The following is a 20,329-nucleotide window of genomic DNA, read 5'->3' as shown; positions in this document are numbered from 1 at the left end:
GTAAATCGTGTTTTATGAACTATTGCAGTAAATCGTGTTTTATGAACTATTGTAGTAAATCGGTTTTATGAACTATTATAGTGAATCGTGTTTTATGAACTATTTAAACATAGTTACTTTAATTTTGTATTGTACATTTGCTCACTGTTATAAATCTTTTTAAAAAATCTATAATTAAAAATATCTTATTTGTGACATAGACATTTGTGTCTTTTGAAGATATTTGTATATAAGAAATTAACAACTAAGAAAGTAAAGGATAATAAAATCTATAATTCTATTCAAATGTAAATGTTTCAACTTATTCTTATGTTAATTGTAAATTGGTATTAAGTCCACCATCTGCAATGTGAATGCATTTTATTGATTCAGTCGTAGCATAATAGAAAACACAAAGATCACACCAATACTTCAAAGTACCAAAGAAAAACTGAGACAGACATTCATAACATTTGATATGCTGCAGACAGATAAATATATATTTGTATACGAAAGTAAACCCAAGAAAACGTAATAAGAGATAAGTAGAAATTGCAATAAAGCCTTGATCTGCACATTGTACGTTCAGGGTAAATCAAATAAACCATACAGGATTATGTTTTAATATGCTACACTGAGCCAACCCTGAAAACAAGATCCTTCACGTTTTTACGAACACACGAGACTTGTTTTGGTCAATGGTATTTATGGATTATTAATCAGGCTTGATTTATCATAAATTTACTTGAACCACACCTTAAAATAATGAAATATCTGCAGAATTATAAATTATGTAAGAAATAAGACTGTTAAGAAATACACTACAGACTTTGATAGTAGACAATATAGGGGTAAAGAAGTCATGTATACACAATATCTCGATTATTTAGATGACATGTTTAGGGTGACATATGACTCTACCATAATTAATTTTGGTTCATGATAAGTTCACACATTTTTTACAAGTTTGCTGTGTACTAGTTGATACTACATGTATTATGTAAATACTGACACCTATATGCAATGGCCTATAGAATATGTCCACATGTCATTATCAAAAGCAAAAGATGTGTATGAACTGAGAAATTATATAAATCGAATTGCTTTTTTTTTTCAACTCAAAATACACGCGTCACAAAAATTAAAAAATGTTAATCCCAGCAACGTAATATTGTAGAAACGTTGTTGTACAAAAATATTTTATGGTAAGCTATGGCAAGAGACACTCTAAGCATCAGCAAAGATCATAGAATATTGAATATGAATATAGACGATAGGTTTGTAAATGGAGAAAAGGGTTGCTATCAACTGCCTGTCAAATGGTTCTGAGTTTATACATCTGAACGTCACTAATTTCTGAAAGTGGCCATTAACGTCTATAATAGCTTAAATGAATGATTAATCCTATCGGTAATCTGACATGTTTGAAAAAGATGATTTTGAAAGGTGCTAGACTTAACTTGTTACTTATCCAGTTAACTCGGATTTCATTATCAATTGAAGCCATATACTGCCATATACTAATGTTTGTATATGAGAGTGATAGAAAGAAAAGTAATAGAAATAAATCACTTAACAAATTAATCAATTAATTAAAAAAAACTTATTAGTCATTTAGTTTTATAGTCATAGAATCCACTCATGGCCTTCGTTAAAAACATTTCTGTTGAAATTGATCTTCGTACTTAAAATTGTCGCCAATAAAAGTCATCAATCTTAAATTTCATATGTATCATTTACAAAATTTCAATTACGAAAAGACATTCGTCGCCTTAAACAATCATTAGTTTAAAAATAGTCACATTCTCATAGCTTCTCATCAAAACATATACAAATAAATTGCAAAATCATTTATAGGTCGAAAGAAGTTTTTGGCGTAGAAAGTTTGAAATAGTAAAATTAGTGCAATGTTTCAACGCAAGAAGTTCAATGATACCTCATTTTCAAAGTACATATGCACATTATAATAGAAAATCCTTATTAGTAGGCCCACTTGCCATTGACCATTACGTACTAGATGTTTGAAGGATCCTGACTATTTCATCAGCTCACATAATGATGATGATAATGAATAATGTCCTTTCAGTCTACGGACTGTCCAAATAAAAGAGATCCGTGTTGTAAATTTCCTTGAAAAACATATTTAATTTTAATTTATATGAGTCATCATATGATTTAACGATAGGCTACCAAATTTTTCATGGTATGGACAACACCATGCCCTGTAAAGTGTATTAGTTTGTACTATCTGCTATCATGATGTATGCTGCCCAAAAAGGGCGAACAATACAATAAATATCTATCTATCTATGGGGGGAGAGGGTCGATCATTATATAGGGACCCCTTGACAATTCTATGGCTTCTACTCGCATACCCTTCTGACTTATGTTTCCTAGAAACACCACTTGTGATATCACGGGACAAAGTCATGCACAATGCGAGCTCCTACATTCCCATAAGGATGCAATTTGGATGAATGCATTGAATGAAATATAAAACCACACAGATATATGTGATCTACGTTTCTTTATCACCTGGAATCAGATTTGTCAACACTACATCTGTACAATGTGATCATTCAAACCAAATGATTTGTACGAGAGATTTTGAGAAATTTCATTGAACTTGTACCAGCATAACTCAACGTTATTATACTTGTATGAGAAAATGCATTGTACTTGAATGTGAATGATTCCTTACACCCCCCCCCCCCCCCTTTCATCCCCCAATCCGCTTCAAGCTGTTGAGTCTGGTCACAAGGTATTAAGATCTTATCGTTCGAACATTCTGTATCCTGTCATGAAAATATGTCGTGTGTCAGATACTGATAAGAACAATATCCGAGTTATATTTCCGGTGAAAATGATTAACAAACTAACAGATTTGTCATCAAATATCGTAAGATGATTCTGACCCAATAATTTCCAGTTTATTTGTAATGATAATGTCATAATGTCTAATGACTGTCGTCAATGAATTTAATGAAATCCTTTATTTGTACATTGATTATTGAGAGGGTCCATCTTCATTTCCACACAATTTGTAATATGCATTTTTATCACCCTAAAAGAATGTAAAAAGTGAAAAAGGTGACCGTGATTTCACATAACGACGAGTTATCTCATTCATGTTATTTATTCAACCATAATGTAAATAATAGTAAATATTTTACTGCTCCCTGATTGGTCATATGGTTTTAGTAGATATATGACATCATCACAGTGGGAGTGGCTTCTGTAGCAGACGAAATAATAACACGCGTTTTAACTCGACGACTTCAGTCTAAACTTTAGAATCGAGTTCATCGGATCTTATATTTTTAATTTATTAAAGTGATAAAGTATATAAAAGTGATAAAGTATTCAAAATGTCTATCAGAAATTCCGGATCTTATACATCGTTTGATAAAAGTAATATAAAATGTGTGATAGTAGGAGATACTTGTGTTGGGAAAACATGTTTAGCCCGACGTTTAGCAGCCCATGACTTCCCTACAGAATACAGTCCGACAATGTTCGATAACTATGCAGGTAGGTTCAAACCGCTTTTTAAAAACGTTTCGAAACAACATGGGCATTAAAAGATTATGTAGAAGAAAGAATGATTAAGCGTTTATAAAATTTTGGTATCTATTAACACCTAGGCGTCTTGATCTATTTAAAAACCCTAAAATGTAGACCTCGTTCAACTAACAAAAACCCAACAATTTCTAAACTGAGAAAAAATTCTATGATACATGTTTCATCACCATTATTTAAACATTTTTTCTCGCTTAGTAACTCAATAGTTTTCTAATGTTTTTAGTTGGTAGTGTAACCTTTAACTATAATTCCTACACCAGCTGTTAAATCTATATCATTAGAGCTTGATGACTAGACAGATACTTAGCTTTTCATTCACCAACTTTTTCAAAACTAAAAAACAGAACTGTTCGACCTTCATTCCAATTCTGAGTCATTTTAAAGACCCGCATTTTCTTTATTCGAGCAATGTATAAAACATTTAAAGAGACAACATCTGCCGTCGGCTTACAATGGCCTGTAATTATCACCAGTTTCTATTGTTAGTTTATTGAATAATAATTTGGATCTGACAAGACAGACATATTGAACCACAATCAGAATTTCTCACAGCTGGTTTATAAATTTGTGAACTCTATAAAATTGACTACTGACATAAAATTTTCGCAGATTAATCCCATATAATCGATTTTCGTGGATCCATGTCAAACTTGAAATTCTCTAACTTGCGCTTTGTTTTATCAAGGCTCTTTTCTTTGTGTCCTATGCCAGTGCCTTTATGACCAGACAATGAGAGACATAACTATAACTGTGTTACTATATCTATGCATTCAAGATGAAAAAAAATCGGTCTCGTTGTTTCTCTTACTATCAATTTCCGTTTTTTGTATATCTAGGTCAGTCCCTTAAAACGTATGATTTGACTCGAAGCCCAACCCATTTTCCCACGAACCTTACCTTTCGTGGCTGGATTAATACATTCATGAGATATCTTCAACCCAGTAACCTTGATGTGCTCTACCACAATACTCTGTTAAAACTATTAAATAGTAAATATCTATATCATATGTAATCAATTACGATATTCGTCTATATCAGTACTTTACTTGTAAAAGTATAATAATCTAGCTAAGTGTATCATTAAAGTCAGGCTTATCTTCATTAAAACCTCATCAAGGAAATTAAAATTCCTTTTTATACGTCACTTATTTTTATGCTTGATTCAATTTATCATCCTTTTAATTTTTTATTATTCATTTATGTTTCATTGATGTCTAATTAGTACATCAACTTCTAAATGATGACTCATAAATTTCTCTTGATTAGCTAAAAGATTTACTTCAAACGTCATATTAGTTTTACGATTTCATGGATAAATCAAAAATAGCACGATAGAGGTTTACTACAAACATCACTGTAAAGCTCCTGAATAGTTGTCTTGTCTATTCAATAACTTATAGACTTTTCAATTTCATAATTTCATGACTTACTACAAACATCACTTATACGAACTATTTCATTTAATTTCCACAGACATCTATAATTAAATGCAAATTGCTTGTAAATATGACTGCAAGGCCTTATTATTTCCAAACGACTATATTGCACTGGCTGAGACTATGGTTAATACCTTGTGGCTGCAGACAGGGTTGTTAAAACAATGTAATTCAAGGCTCAGTTTCAGTCAAAATCACACGTTTCTGTTAAATGTTTTAGTTTTAGGCCTATAGGGAATAGACAAAACTATCCTTTGCAGGGAGCTTGAAATCAACCTAAAATACTTATAAAAGACGTCACTATAACAAACAAAATTCTCCCTTTGGGCGTCTGGTACATTCAATATGCAATGTAAATGAACAAAATACTATGGTTTACCAATTTCCTTCTAGGAAAGAATTTGGCATATATTAGTAATGACGATGTACAGTGACATAGTTTTGACAGAGTGGGCGTGACGACTAATGATAAAAATGTCTATTAGAGATAATCAAAGTACTTAATGTATTAATTTTAAAGTGTGTTAACAGCAGGCCGACATCATTTATTATCTTCATATCCAACAGAGCTTACATATTTTATAATCCGAAATTCTAACTTCAAAGTTTGTTAACCCTCATTTTATGATAAAAGCAAGGACCTGTTGTTAGGAACATCTTAATACAGAACACCAATGATTTTCAGAATTGCTGATATATTGTACAATTCCTGCAAACAGTGTCAAGAATCGAAAAATTCTTCTTATGATGTCGATTGATTATTTCAAGATGCACCAGGATGACCAGAAGGTCAATCGGGATTTAATGCTTTTATTATGAGTCTGGGTATTTACCTCGTCCCTATTAGATCCTATCCGAAACGCGAATGCCTATCTGCACAAGAACTTGTATTCTAACCCATCTGTAATATTGTTTCGGCCGTGGTAAACAAGCATAAAGAAACACCATCATCAAATTGGTCTTTATCACATCATTAGAATTGTTAGTAGAGTAACTCAACTATAGAGATGGTATAAACAATAACTCGAGACTTGTATCTTATATAAATATACTCCATCAAATACAGATATAAACATTGTCTAATATTAACATTTCATAAACTCGTATAACATTCTTTAACCAGTCATCACCAACTTGGGAACTGAAATTTCTATTACAACACATATTTGAAAGCACCCGTCTGCGTCTGATAGCTTGTAAAAAATGTATAAAAAAAAGGTTGGGGAAAATGGGACTGTAGCGTTTGTTTTTTTTTTCAAATTTGACGAAAAACTGTCAGTTATAAAAAGTCTCTACCGATAGGCACAGAAACTATGTCATAAGAAAAACGTGTGGGGTAAAAGGTTGGTTTTGTACTTTATATTTATTATTTTCACTCAGATAACGTAAAAAAGGGAGTATTTCTTCATTATGATATATTTTAACCCATTAAATAAAACATTTATCAACGATATCATTAACAAAGAAAAAATCGTGAGTTTTATTTGGCAAGTCTTATCTAGGTTACTATACTCATTTAGATCGTTGTCTCTACCGACTTTCTCAAGAAATCCACGTAACCGCTGACCAATGTAGAAAATTGTTTTATTAAGCAAAGAAACCTATTTAAACTTATATAATATATGATAATGTTACATCATTGCTCGAGATAATTCACATCATTATAGGTAACGTGAGGTAAATAAATAGACTTATAGCTAATAAAGTTTTTAAGAATATAAACAAATAAGAGGCTATTGATACTGTCAAATTATTATATAATAGGCTACTGCTCTCTCTCTTCTCGGCGTCTGACAAAGATAATTTCCCTCCCAAGGGGAGGGTTCCCAGTGGTGAGGTTACCATATAACTACCACATTCACATATATGTATTTGTTACATAAAAATTATTTATGCAAGGAAGAGGAGGGGGTGAAAGGGGGGGGGGGGGGCATAAACTTTTATTGAACCGACGTTTTTCAATGGGATAAAAACGTTTTAACTATATCTCGCTAAATGTGTTAATTTCACACTTGATTTCTATATTGAATGCAAATTGGAAAGTGAATGATTCAAAGAACGGATGTCAGATAGAAAATGTTAAAATAGTTGTTGATGAAATAAAAGTCGGTAGAACTGTTATCATTTAGTAATATGAGATACTTTGAAAAAGCAGGTGTGAGTCAGTTCGTTACGGTTCTAGCCAACTTTCATCTCTTTTTAACAACTAGTACCGGATATCTACTTACTTATATTAAAATAAGTGGAAAAATATTTAAAGACTTTCTCCAAATTTTATCAACATTCCAATGAAACTGTAGTCTAAGTTTAAAATGGTAATGGTGTTCTTTTTTATCATTTCAGCAACCACAATAGTAGATGATCAGCCTTATGTTCTAAGTTTATTTGATACGGCGGGACAGGTACGAGTAATTTTCCTTTCTGAATTAAATTAACTATATAAGAAGTCTTGGATTTATTATCCAAAATCACTGAATAGTAATACCCTTACGCATTATTCAAAAACAAAATAGGCGCTGAAACCCTTCCCCATTAAATTGTTCATTAATTATTGAGCAACAAAAAAAAATTTATTAATAATTCCCACACTAGGCCTTAATGTTCTTAATTATGTGGACATAAAGAATAATAATCTAGTAAAACACTTTCATATCCATCATGAAAGTTTGAATACTGACTATTTATTTTTAAAAATCTGACAAAGATAAATGTGTATACCAACAACGTGCCAATAATAAAAAACAACTTTATTCTGGCACAGATAGAACAACGTCTACACTATGCATGATTCCATGTAAATCTAAATGTAGCATGAAGATGCACCAATTTTTGGAAGCATATTTCAGACAGATGGTCTAAATACATTTATAAAGACTTCTCGATGTTTTTGATATCTCAGATTGGTGCAACACGATTTGGCAAAGTGTTGAATTGGAAACACCATTACTTTACTGGCCCTATTCCAATTGCTATATATATCTTGTCTATGGAATATATCTACTTGACTATATATATTTAAGATTCCCAGGGGTGGGTTAATTCAAGGTGAAAACCAGTTTGGCAAGCTGTATGCAATTCATTACATTGAATAGAAATCGCTCAGTCTGCCTCCAAGAGCAAAGAGTTGAGACATGGAAGCCAAAATGGCGCTTTGACAATTCACATCCCTCATCAACATGGGCATTGTTTCGAATTTTAAACAAGTAGTAATTTTAGTGTTATCATATTGTCTTTTCAGGAAGAATTCGATAGATTACGAGCCCTAGCCTATATGAATAGTGATGTTTTCTTATTATGTTTCTCAGTCGCCCGACCAGACACATTACAACATGCCATAGACATTTGGATACCAGAGTTAAAACACTATTCCCCTAATACACCTATCATACTTATTGGTACACAAATAGATATCCGAGATGAACAAGAAGCCAAATCTAAATCCAGTGTATGCCACAGAGACTATGTCCAAACAAAGGAAGGAATCAGCGTTGCAAGCAAACTCGGTGCGGAAACGTATGTAGAATGTTCTTCGTTGACGGAGGCTGGGATCATCAGACTCAAGGAATCGGCGATTGATGCAAGCAACAAATCAACAAAACCACGAAATAATGACTGTAATTGTTGTCAAATAGTTTGAAATATCTGTTGGATATACTTGGACATTTCTTTTACCGGTCGCCCAAAACGCACCAATTGTTAGTCCGAAAAGTCGGTATTATTATAATCGGATTGGAAGATAAACCGATCTACTGGACAGTGAGGTGGTGATTATTGTTGTCAAGGATCTTATTAATCCGGTCATTAATCATAATCATCGATTTAACTCCCGCAAATTGTGGTTAACCGTCTTCAAGTGATCGACTCATTTCAAGGTGAAGTCAAGGTTGGGAGGTCCTCCATGAATTATCTCCCTTGAGTGCGCTCATCAAATACAGTAATTGAGGATTGGTTTGTGCATTATAAATAATTGTTAAACCACTAATGACAACGAGGAGTGTTTAAACCATTCAATTAAATTCTACCTCTTAAACTAGTCAAAGTACCAAGTCTACTATGGTGCGTGGAGAATATCATTATCATTTCACCAGACAATGAAGAGAGGAGTGCAGAATTTGTCAGAAATTGATTTCCTATATGAAGTTAATCTCATGACTCATGTTTTACATGGTATTATTAGATCAAAAAGCATTTGTGATATTTTCATTAGATTGAATCTCATTTTTAAATAACATTCGTTATATTAGTAATTTGGTTATATGGTTAATTATGCAACATAATTTGATAAGGCTTAAATTAATCTGATAACATTAAGACAACACAAATTGTCGTGCATGGAATGGATTTGAACTTAATCTCCCTGGAAAAAGTACTGATGCCATATTTGAGATATTTTATAAAGAAATTTGATTATAAACTGATTTGAAAACCTAATAAGCCCTATAACCAAATTATGTTGTAAATATTAAAGATATATTAAAGTATTATTTCATTGTTATCATTTTAAATTATGAGTGCAATGTTTTGTTTTTTGTATCTAAGTAAATACAATAAATTATTTTTATTATATACCGTTTTCTTTTAAATATTTATTAAATCTAGCAATATGTGTAATATAGAAGATACTGTCCTACACAAGGTGGGCCTTCCCCATCATTAGATGTATTCAGACCACATCTGCAAGTCTTCACCTCATTTTAAAATGATACCAAAGATATGGTTCAATAGAATTATTAATGTAGTTTTCCCTATTGCTTTATCATATTTCATGATTCTCAATAGCACTAAGAATTATCCTCATATCCTTATCCCCAAGAAGAAAAAATAAGGACAAGCCTGCACAAGAATAAATAGTTTTGATCACTATCATTAAAGTTGATTGAACACATGACCATTAGGTGCATCTAATTCCAATGTGGAGTTTTTCCTAAGCCAATCATATCAGTAATATTCTAATCCAACACTAACCAGATTAAAATACAGGTTTTATGATTGGATGACATTCAATCTAACAGGTCAAATATTATGAATGTTCTAAGAGTCCTATATAAACATAGAATAATTTCTATTTCTTTGAAAATAAAAGGAACATCTCTCCACAATAAAATGCTCTTTTATTGACTCTTTAGTCATTTAAATTACTCTTTACAGAAAATATTTTCACAGTTGAAATGGTTATGCATTAATTTGAGAACTATGGAAATATTTACATAGAATTTCATAGTTTGTTTTAATACTTGTATTTCCAATCGAAAAAAAGGTCATCTTAAATAACTGTTAACAAATGTCAAATCAAGTCAAATTTCCACTATTTGGCCTAAAACATATGGACAATGTAAGCAAACTGTCTAAATGAGATGAAAAACCAGTTGTTTCAGCCTTATTTTCCTTATGACTAACAAGATTATAATTTCAACTATTTGGTTTGACTCAAGACTCTAGAGTAATATTGATCAATAAAATTGTAAATATATTCCTGTTTCAACAAGGAAACTAAGTCATCATTTCCTTCTTAATAAATTATTACAGACAATATCAATTATCAATATAATGATATAAGATTTGAACAACATAATATTGTCTTGTGTTTTTTTTTATCAATATTATAAGTTGATGTGCTTTGAAATATATTTTTGTTAAAGCATTTAAAGGTTTTCAGATCACAGGATGATTTTTTTTAGTATGGCTCTCAGATGTGGTGGCTCATGTTAATGGATCTCATATATACATGGGACAGACACCCAGTGTACTGTCTTCACTGAAGGCCAATGATGTGGCAGGTAGCTATGTAATACTGCCTTTCTGCTATAATCTTCACTGGTTCAATGAGTCCCTCACAATTACCTCCCTTTCATATACATTCATATAATTCACTTACCTATGGGATAATTTAATAAAGACTGAATACACTGAGTATTATTTTCCACAAATGATTAGTAACTGATCCTCAATGCAGGTAAAGGCAGAATATCATCTAAAAGACTGAAATTTCTGTTGAAATTAGTTTAATTCAATTCATTTCAGATCTAAAGTACAAGAATTCAGTTTAATTAACAGGAAAAATTTAAGTGCAAAAACTCTGCATAAAATGAATCAAAAATTGATAAATATTAAATACATAGAGAATGGAATTTGTCCTGCAAATTATCAATGAATAAATAGACATAAAGAATCAAAAAATAAATATATAACAGAAGAATAAATAAATACATATATAGTGATCACAGTTAGTATTGATATTGATACTAATAAATTAAACACTGAAAACTTCAGTCTGGAGAGACAGATAGTTCCACAAAACTAATATTTCATTATATTACATTTTACTGAATGGTAATTTTTGATTATACCACTACTAACTATGTTAGCTACTTTTAGCAAACAGTTGTCAAACTAAGATACACCCACTAACACAGTAAATTTCAGTAGGCCAAGGGATTTATCTCCTTCAATTTTGTCTAATCAAATTCTAACTTTTCCAGATCATTTGGATATAAACCAACACATAAACCTAATCCCAAATCTATTGTCTCACAAGGCACTTTTAACATATTTTCAGTGAATGAAGGGTTGAAAATTGAAGTATAGCACTATTTCAACAACTATTATTTGTAGTCTGGTCATTTTCATGATCAAATGAGTTACTTCCCTCTACCATATCTTTTAACATCTTTAAAATAATACATACTTTTCTTCTTCCTGCATTCTTTGCTGATGCCTTTTGGTAGAGGTACAGCCTTACCTAAAATATCTGTAAATGAAAAGATATGACTATTGGCAGGCCTATATCTCTCGGATGTATAGACTGCCAGTTTGAGAAATTGTCATGAAGTCTATCAAAAGCCTTGTGATGAACGAATTTACTGAATTTCAAGAGAACAGGTTTTTTGCGTTAAGATAAAGACCCTAGTAACGGTACTGGTACGAGAGCAACACTAAAAACATTTGTGCAAATAACAGCAACAGGCATGATGTTCAAAATATGTAAAAGTTTTAAATTTTCACATCTTTAACAGCACACATATAACTAAAGAAAGTAAAATTTGGCCAAATGAAAGGCCTACCTTCAGCAGCTGTTTGAAGTTCTGTATTAAATCTTTTACCATTTGGTATTGTTTTTTGACGAATCAACACTTTCATTGGTGGTGGAAATGTCAGGTTTTGAAGACAACATATTGATATATTGACAGCTTTACTAGTAGACTGTCTACGGGATTTGACAGTTGCTTGCTTCATGTTACAAATATTGTCTGTACGTATAGTGTTAGCTGCAGGTTTATTGGTCTCCAAAGATCTATTGTGATGTTTTGATGAACTTACAGAGCTTGGATTAGATTTGGATGCCATAAACATATTCTTGGTTAAATCACCAATCACTGGAGAAACTACTCCAAGCATTGTTTGAGCTGTTTTAGACAATTTTGAAAAGTTAGATGGCTTTGCAACCAGAGTTGAATCTTCATGAGAATTATTATTTATAAAGCCTGGAGATGAAACCTCAAGGATTGTTTGAGCTGTTTTTGACAATTTTGAAATGTTTCCTTTAGAAAAAAGAGTTGATCCTTCACCAGAAATATTGTTTCTAATAACAGGAGATGCTACTTCAAGAATGGTTTTTGCTGTTTTAGACAATTTTGAAGAGTTTACTTTACATGGCTTTTCAACAAAACTTGATCCTTGATCCTTGATATGAATAGAACCAGGACCAGGAGATGAGACTTCCAGTATAGTTTGAGCTGTTTTGGACAATTTTGAAGACTTTCTACTTAATAGTTTTTCAACAATAGCAGATCCTTTACCAGAAATAGAGTTATCGTTGGTATTATATTTCATAGTAGTTAGATCTCCATTTTCTTTAAAAGATATCTTGTTTTTAGAATTATTACCATCTTTCATGCTTGTTTTCATTGAGAACACATCCTAAAAAAAATAAACTTAATACAAAATTTCAAAACAAGTGCTTTTCTCATAAGTCTATTAGTAAGTATCCAAGTATTGGCATTTTTCAATAGTTAAAAAGTGGGCTAACCCAAGATAGAGCTGTAATCCGACCAAGTCTATGAGGAATCCACCTCAATGGCCTAGACAGCTATCTTGATCAAATATTTTCATAAGAATTTGATTTTTTATATTCAGAAATATAGTTATATAACAAAATTGATAGTAAAACAGAACCATTGAGACTTCATTAATCAAACTAACCTTGTCTTCATCATCAATACAAATAACATCAGGTACTTCTATCTCCTCTACATCATAGGTCTGATAGAAATCTTTAGAATCAATATATCTGGTATCAGGTTTAGGCTGGAGAAAATCATCATCATCATCATCATTTTTTATTGATGATATACCAAACTATAATTAACAGAGGATTTTTATAAATTATTGGCATAATTCACTCAATGATTCAGTAATTTTTTTTACTGGATTGCACTTAAGATATATGTTGGATAGGTATTTATGTAGTTATACTACATATACATAGTGACATTTATTAATCATATTTTCAGAATACCATCATGACATTATAGAGCTACACTTATTAGATACTCGTAGGATTCATAGTTAAAAAAAATAGAACATAGAAATAGAAGAATATATCCACACACACAAAGCAATATTGTAATCTTTTCAGAGCAAAGTTAGTAAAAGATTTACACCAATCATCTTTAACTTGAGTTTCTAATTCAAACAGTATGGAAGTCTTATATGAATGGTGCTTTAATCCTTTCAACACTAGCTTGTAGAGCGGATATTACAGTGTTGTGTAACATGAATTTCCTGGTAATTGACGTTATATTTTCAGAGGGTTAACAATACATGATTTACTACATACCTCTGCCATAGGATGTATTCCATCACCTTGTCTAAATGTACTTTGTTTATTAACCAATGTTTTATCAACTATTATTTTAATCAAACTTAATGGTGAAGGTGGATTTTCAATTACTTCCCCTACGTCCTCACTACAATTTTCAGTTGAACATTTTCTTTTATTCTTTGATTTATTTTTGATTGACTGTCTTCCTGTAAAATAAAATCACAGTAAATTTACAGTTTACAAGCTTCAGGACTTTGAAAAATAAGCACCTGTATGTCTATTAATATGGCCATTTGCTTTAGTTCAAATGGAAAGAACCTTGTTGTTTTACTATATTAAATTTAGCATAATTAATCCCCTCTAAAATTAGCCATGTGTCATAACAAATAATGCTTGAATAGGAATATAACAATGTTACTTTATATACCTGTAAGTTGTATTATTGGAGATAAATCAGGTATACTGAGGTCTGAATTATTAGTCTGAAATAATCTGGTAGAACTAACTGGTTTCTTCTTTTCTTCAATAATATTACAACTCTTCTTTCTTCTTTTATTTCTAAAATATCATGGTTGTAGGTTGTAATCTCAGTTGGCCTTTGAAAGACTCATTACCTTGACTAAGTCATCTTCACTCATAATCCCAGTCAACCTAGCTGTAAATGGGTATTGATGATTTGGGGAAAATTAAAGCCAAAAGGTTTGGCCAAGGACCACCTGGTAGAAAGGACCCTTTGTGAACTTAAGTTGTTATCCTTCAAGAAATGGGTAACTTATGATCTCATTTCCCTCTCACAAGATTGTCAAGTATATTCTATTACTGGACAATGCAATTTCAGGCATTTTGAAATTTATAAATTCAAAATATACTCACCCAGAGTGTAATGCTGGGAACCTACTTGGAGTTGTTTCTTCAAAGGTTTGCTTTGAGCTACCTGAAATATTATAACACAGTTTTTCTCATAAAGATGGAAAAGAAAAGACAGATTTAATAATGTAAGATAGTTATTTCATAATCTGTTCTTATAATGAAATCAGAATGAAAGAAATGATCTGTATACATGTATGTGACCATATTTTTGACTCAAGCTATATTTATTACTTCTGATAAAACTTCAAAGAAATATAAGATATGAATATCGTACCCGATGTAATAACAGAAATGTCCTGAGTTAATTCTAGCAGGTTATTTTGATGTCCATCTACTGCTGTGGAATTATGAAATTTACGAGATAATCCGACAGGTATTGATGGTGAGTCATGGAGGTATTTCGGAAGATTCTCATATTGTATAGATACACCAGTAGTTGTAGCTGTTTCTAGAATGAGAAAATTTATGTTTGTGTAATAAACTGACTTAAGTCTCTAAAAGGCGAAATGGACAAAATACACAGATTATTTGCCCAAATTATAAACAAACTATTATTTCATATATTATCATACATTCAATTTTCAAATATTTCCCAATATCATATTGCTTTGAATATATTTGATTTGAAGAAAATGTAGTTAAAAATGAACAAGGATTAATAGATGTATATTAGATCACAATGGTCACTACAAAGCATCGTCTGAATGACAACTTTTTGATTCTTCACCAAATATTGAAAAAAGCAACATGTAAGAGGATAAATATATAGGATAACTGTTATTCAATAAGCATAGTTTACCTGCCACTTTCAAACATTCTGATGAGTCAGTGTCTTCAAATACATCATATTCTAGATCTATAAGCAGACAACATTTTTATATGATCAACAATAAGCTTATGAATTTAATTTGAGTCTTTGCCTTTTAAACTTCTCTGACATTATGGTCATTTGAATGAATAACAACACAAATGAAACTTACCATCAAGTTCAGGAATAGGTCTATGATCACTTGGTACACGTTTTCTTTTAACTGGCCTTGGAGACTTGAATTCTACAGAATAGACAAACTTGTATTTTCCAAGAGCATAAACCTTCAAACTGAGATATAATGCATACATGAAGAGAACACCAAACAATACTGCAGTCTCACAAAATAAAACAAATATTCACAAGAATACCAACGTAGGTTATCCAGTTGCAAGTTTACTTGGACAATCTTTTGGCAATGATGATTATTATGGTACTCAGTTACAAGTGAAAATGGATCACTTAATATATGTTGAGACAGATTAAACTCAATAAAGGGTTGAAGAGTAAAAATTGGCAACTACAATAACTAGCATCTTACAAACCTTTTCTTATTCTAGATGATCTATTAAACTTCTGCAAAAATTTACTGAATTTTACGGATCTTTTTGGTGCTGAAAGAAAAAAAAGGCTCAAGAATAACAAAATTCGAAATTTAGCAATTTATTAATCATAAATAACCTTTTAGACTAATATGTGGCAAGCTGTATTGTTGTCTATCAGTTGAAATCAGTTAAAGTTTGAGCCTCAGTCTATCAGCAGTTGAAGTGGGAAATCACTTACAAACTGACTATATAACTGGATGTGAAAAGAATTTCAGAGTGAAAAGATGCACTACTTACAGGAGAATGTCGCACCTGAAACATCTCTCATAACTTCAATATCATCTTCTAATATCAGATCTGAAACAATATCATTATTTTGAAAAAATACAATAATTTAACTATCTCTATTATGGTGATGAAGAAATTTGTATCAGATTATGCATTGTCAAATGTAGATTAATTTGCTGTTTTGTCTAGCAGTAAAAATATTGCATAACAAACACTTTGAAATACATCTAACCTTTTGATAATTGAGTGTCAGAGAACAAAATGTCATACATATCCTGAGCTCCAAGCTACATAATTGAAAGTCTATGACATACAAGTTATGTGATATGGTTTGAGAGCTGACACCAGGGCAACTCTTAAAAGCAATGGTCGTGAAGTGTAGGTAGTGGTATTTCTCTAAACTTTAGAAGGATTCGAACCCATGGCACCTAATTGCCTAACAGATGAAAATCGTGACACGAAATGTCATAAAGGAAGCATTCACCTTCCATTTCTTCTTCCACTATTTCTGTGGGACGAGTAACAGTTGCAGGAACTTTCTTTTTCTCAACTTGTTTCTTTTTCTGTCTTCTATTGCTTTTCTTTGGAGAAGATTCAGAAAATAACTGCCATACATTATTAAAATTTGTTTTTGAAGTATTAGGCCTATGTGGCTCTGAATATGACTTTTCAAACCATCCAGCATTCTTTGGAAGGAGTCTCTTCTTAGACCTTGTTAAAGGTTTTGCTGGGAGAATGCTACTGTCTGAAGATGATGATGATGATGATGATGATGACGGTAACTTCTAAATAATGAAAAATGAATTTGTGAGGTAAAACAGTGAGTGAATATTTAGAAATTTAAGTACTAGTAGGTTACACTTAGCCTATTAATTTCTTAACTGTTCTTGAATTAAACTTTGAAGACCATAAAATTTACAATTTGTATCATATTTGCATTTTACCCTGCTTATATTCCTGGCAATAATTCCCTTGCAAATGGATCTATATGGCTGAAGACTAACTTTGGCCCTTGGATTAAGTCTAAGCTCAATATGAGTATGTAGGGTAGGTAGGGGTGTCCTACTCACACTGGACTTTATTTGGTAGAAATGTGGCCTATTGTGGTGTTAGTAGGCCTATCGTTGGCACTTGTTTCTATTTTATTCCATTGAGTAAGAATCTACAGATTGTAGTGTAGTCATATTTTTGCTCTGTGAAGAACTTGGAGAAATATTAACAAATGCTCGTGGACGTGGTTCCATGACTAGTGTCATATGGAGATCAATCGCGTGGTCACAATCGATTTTCTGTTGACTCTTATATAAGGGTAGTCCTATATCATCCGCAGATGCGAACTTACAACCATCTTATTATGCGTTTGCAGACACAGGCGTGTTTTTTCTTTCAAAATGATTTCTGCGAGCACTCGTCTAGTCTAGTTGCTACTGCTATTCCATCATGTTTATATTTCCGGTTTCCCGCAAATTTATTACTTTTGACTACTGGATAATCGAAACTAAATTACTTTTAAACAATTTCATTGGATGACAATTTAAGAGTAAATGTAATAGTGTCGCTGATTGGATGACTAGCAGACGACAAAACACGTGGGTTTGTTATTATTTTTTGACAGGTTGGTACTAATGGTAGGCTAAGCACCCTCTTATCTTCTTATCCTTCCAAAAGATCAGTTTTTATTAGAACACGACACCATAAAAAACTTGGAAAATTCTCGAGATCTTCTCTAAAGCAACCAATACATTAAGAACTGAATGGAAACTTGCTATCAGTATCACAAACAAACGAAAAAAAACACACTCCTCTTTCTTTAGTCTTTCTCGAGTTAGTCGTAGTCTTATCCATCCTGAACTCTGGTGCCAATAACAGCGAAGTTGGATTCGTGAACTCGGCGCATTGATCTTCCTTTTGTGGATAGACATTATCTTATATTTACAGGTCTTCTGTTGTGAACATTTTCATCCTTTTCAGTCCAATTGTTCAACATTTAAGGCGAGTGTACTGTATATGTATGGCATGACCTACCTGTCAAGTTCTCCGTACCAAAGAGTACCATCAACACCACAAGTCAGCACTAGAACCAATCTTTTCAGCTCACCATCATTTCGGGTACCACAGATCCAAAATTTGTATTCATCACCTGTCCCTGATCGCACTGTGGTGGTCGGTATGTATGAGCTATGTAATATACTAGCTCCAACCATTATCGCATGCTCTGTTTTACCTACCATCTACATATTTAACAGTTGACTATAGAATTATTCGTGTTAATATGTTCACGGATTATAGCTTTAATACAAAAGACAAAAAGAAACATCGAAATCGGATTTTACCGTTTTAGTTTTAATACACAAATCAAGATTTGAGTCCCCAGGAGAGTGTCACCTGTGCAACATTGCTCTGCTGCTCATAAAGTAAAGACACAAATTTCATATTATGATAAAATATAGCTAACACGATCCACATCTACACTCATATTCACACTGCTAGGCTATTATAAACTCCGTCTTATACCTTAACTAAAGAAGCCACATTTCTTGTACCGCGGAATGCAGTAATTGTATGCCAGTAAATAAAGCTTAGACCAATATATCACTATCAGATATATCAAAAGAATTAATTATAATTTTATTTCAGACGTTAGAGATGGACTCCAATCATCCCCAATAAACCCATTTCAGTTCTTATCCCAAGATGATAGTGGTTTGATTTCAGAGGGTAGGTGCTGAAATTTAACTTTTCACTTCTATCTCTCATTACCATATTCTTTGGTATTATTTGTATGATCGTGGAGACTGATGTAAGTTTACAAACTAAAAATGTATGGCCTACACACTAAAAAAATGGACGGCCTACACACCAAAAATGGATGGCCTACACACTAACAATGGTTGGCCTACTCGTAGATAATAAAAGATTGCTGTATTTTCCATTTCAGGTGCTGCAGTAGGAGATGGAGTGGAACAGATTGTACCAGCAACTCCGAATAGAACCACTGATTATGCTTCTGGAAGTCAAATCCAAGTGCCGTTTACTATCGATCCCTGGACTTCAGAGACGCCACAAATGTACCCCTTTAGGTTTCAAAGCCAAATGTTTTCACAGACTTCAGTTGATCTATCGCAAGATGAGATATCGATTGAAAATTCGCGAGTTACCGAAACAACGACAGATTCCAGGCTTATCATACGACGCACACCTTCTAGTCAGCGAAGAATCTCGAATGCCTCACGTGTTTCCAGCCCCCGCTCGGGGCCTAGAACTCGAACTTTTTCAAGGCCCATATTACCCAATATGCATAGAACACCACAACATGTGGAAGACCCCCAGCCTAATGACTCTTTGAGAGCACCAGAAGTTTTCAGTGATGTACTGCATACACCAATCAGACCATCGGGAAGTATTCTGAGAACAAACTTGAGACGAACTCCAAGGCGATTATCAAATGATCCGGTGATCCATCCAGACTCGCGAATAGAACCACCTGAGCAAGCGCGGGAGCAAGTGTCCCTGGAATCTCCAAAACGTCTGAATGTTCAGTTGCAAAGACACGCTAAACCTCTTTTAGATCGTGTTTCAAGATCTAGTTCATCCAGAAATTCCTCTGTGGGCTCTGAATTAGATATTTTTTGTACGGATAATATATTTGGCTAGTAATAAATACTTGAAATAAGCTTTTTTTTATTTATTAAAATGAATAAGCGATGAAGGAAATATCTTGATCTAGGATACTCTCGTTTTGTTGGTAACACTCAACCCTGTGACCCTTTTTTGATGGTCGATAAGAATTTAGTTTCGTTCTACTGCACAGGTGACATAAAAGATGGTGTAGGGAGAATGGCGGTATGGCTGAAATCAGGGGCGGCGATCCGTTTTGCAAACAGGGGGGGACACATCTTTTTGGGCTCCTGGTCGTAGCCGGCCAAATCCTTTTGGGGGGTCAATCAAGGGGGGGGGGGGGGGGGCAGTTTAGGTATACCCCCCCCCCTCCCGGAAAACT

At 32.7% G+C, this 20,329-nt stretch overlaps 3 protein-coding genes across 3 annotated transcripts; 2 read left to right on the top strand and 1 right to left on the bottom strand.

Annotated features, from left to right (window-relative positions):
• The first annotated feature begins 3,272 nt into the window (after positions 1–3,272).
• On the top strand, positions 3,273–9,563 carry LOTGIDRAFT_199832 (hypothetical protein). Its single transcript, XM_009048762.1, has 3 exons — positions 3,273–3,510; positions 7,341–7,399; positions 8,236–9,563. Exons 1-3 carry the CDS (start codon positions 3,348–3,350, stop codon positions 8,632–8,634), a joined length of 621 nt encoding a protein of 206 aa, XP_009047010.1. The 5' UTR covers positions 3,273–3,347; the 3' UTR covers positions 8,635–9,563.
• Positions 9,564–10,987: 1,424 nt separating this feature from the next.
• LOTGIDRAFT_238028 (hypothetical protein) lies at positions 10,988–17,677 on the bottom strand (the record flags this gene model as incomplete). The annotated part of the gene is made up of 13 exons (XM_009048761.1): positions 10,988–11,745; positions 12,059–12,914; positions 13,197–13,352; positions 13,834–14,024; positions 14,246–14,376; positions 14,692–14,752; positions 14,963–15,136; positions 15,488–15,544; positions 15,669–15,740; positions 16,042–16,110; positions 16,339–16,398; positions 16,814–17,114; positions 17,672–17,677. 13 exons carry the CDS (start codon positions 17,675–17,677, stop codon positions 11,636–11,638), a joined length of 2,244 nt encoding a protein of 747 aa, XP_009047009.1. The 3' UTR covers positions 10,988–11,635.
• A 668-nt stretch (positions 17,678–18,345) lies between these two features.
• On the top strand, positions 18,346–19,983 carry LOTGIDRAFT_172179 (hypothetical protein; the record flags this gene model as incomplete). The annotated part of the gene is made up of 3 exons (XM_009048760.1): positions 18,346–18,496; positions 18,967–19,047; positions 19,268–19,983. 3 exons carry the CDS (start codon positions 18,346–18,348, stop codon positions 19,981–19,983), a joined length of 948 nt encoding a protein of 315 aa, XP_009047008.1.
• Between the last annotated feature and the right edge of the window lie 346 nt (positions 19,984–20,329).

Source organism: Lottia gigantea, assembly GCF_000327385.1.
Source record: "Lottia gigantea unplaced genomic scaffold LOTGIsca_128, whole genome shotgun sequence".
Lineage (NCBI taxonomy): Eukaryota > Metazoa > Mollusca > Gastropoda > Lottiidae > Lottia > Lottia gigantea.
The sequence above is the reverse complement of the archived record's forward strand: the minus strand, read 5'-3'. Positions and strand labels throughout refer to the sequence as shown.

Bases quoted from the DNA above. Each gene is read 5' to 3' on its own strand.
- LOTGIDRAFT_199832 (XM_009048762.1), top strand. From the start codon at position 3,348: ATGTCTATCAGAAATTCCGGATCTTATACATCGTTTGATAAAAGTAAT. The intron at 3,511-7,340 runs GTAGGTTCAAAC...TTATCATTTCAG, and splicing joins AATGTTCGATAACTATGCAG to CAACCACAATAGTAGATGAT. The intron at 7,400-8,235 runs GTACGAGTAATT...TTGTCTTTTCAG, and splicing joins TATTTGATACGGCGGGACAG to GAAGAATTCGATAGATTACG.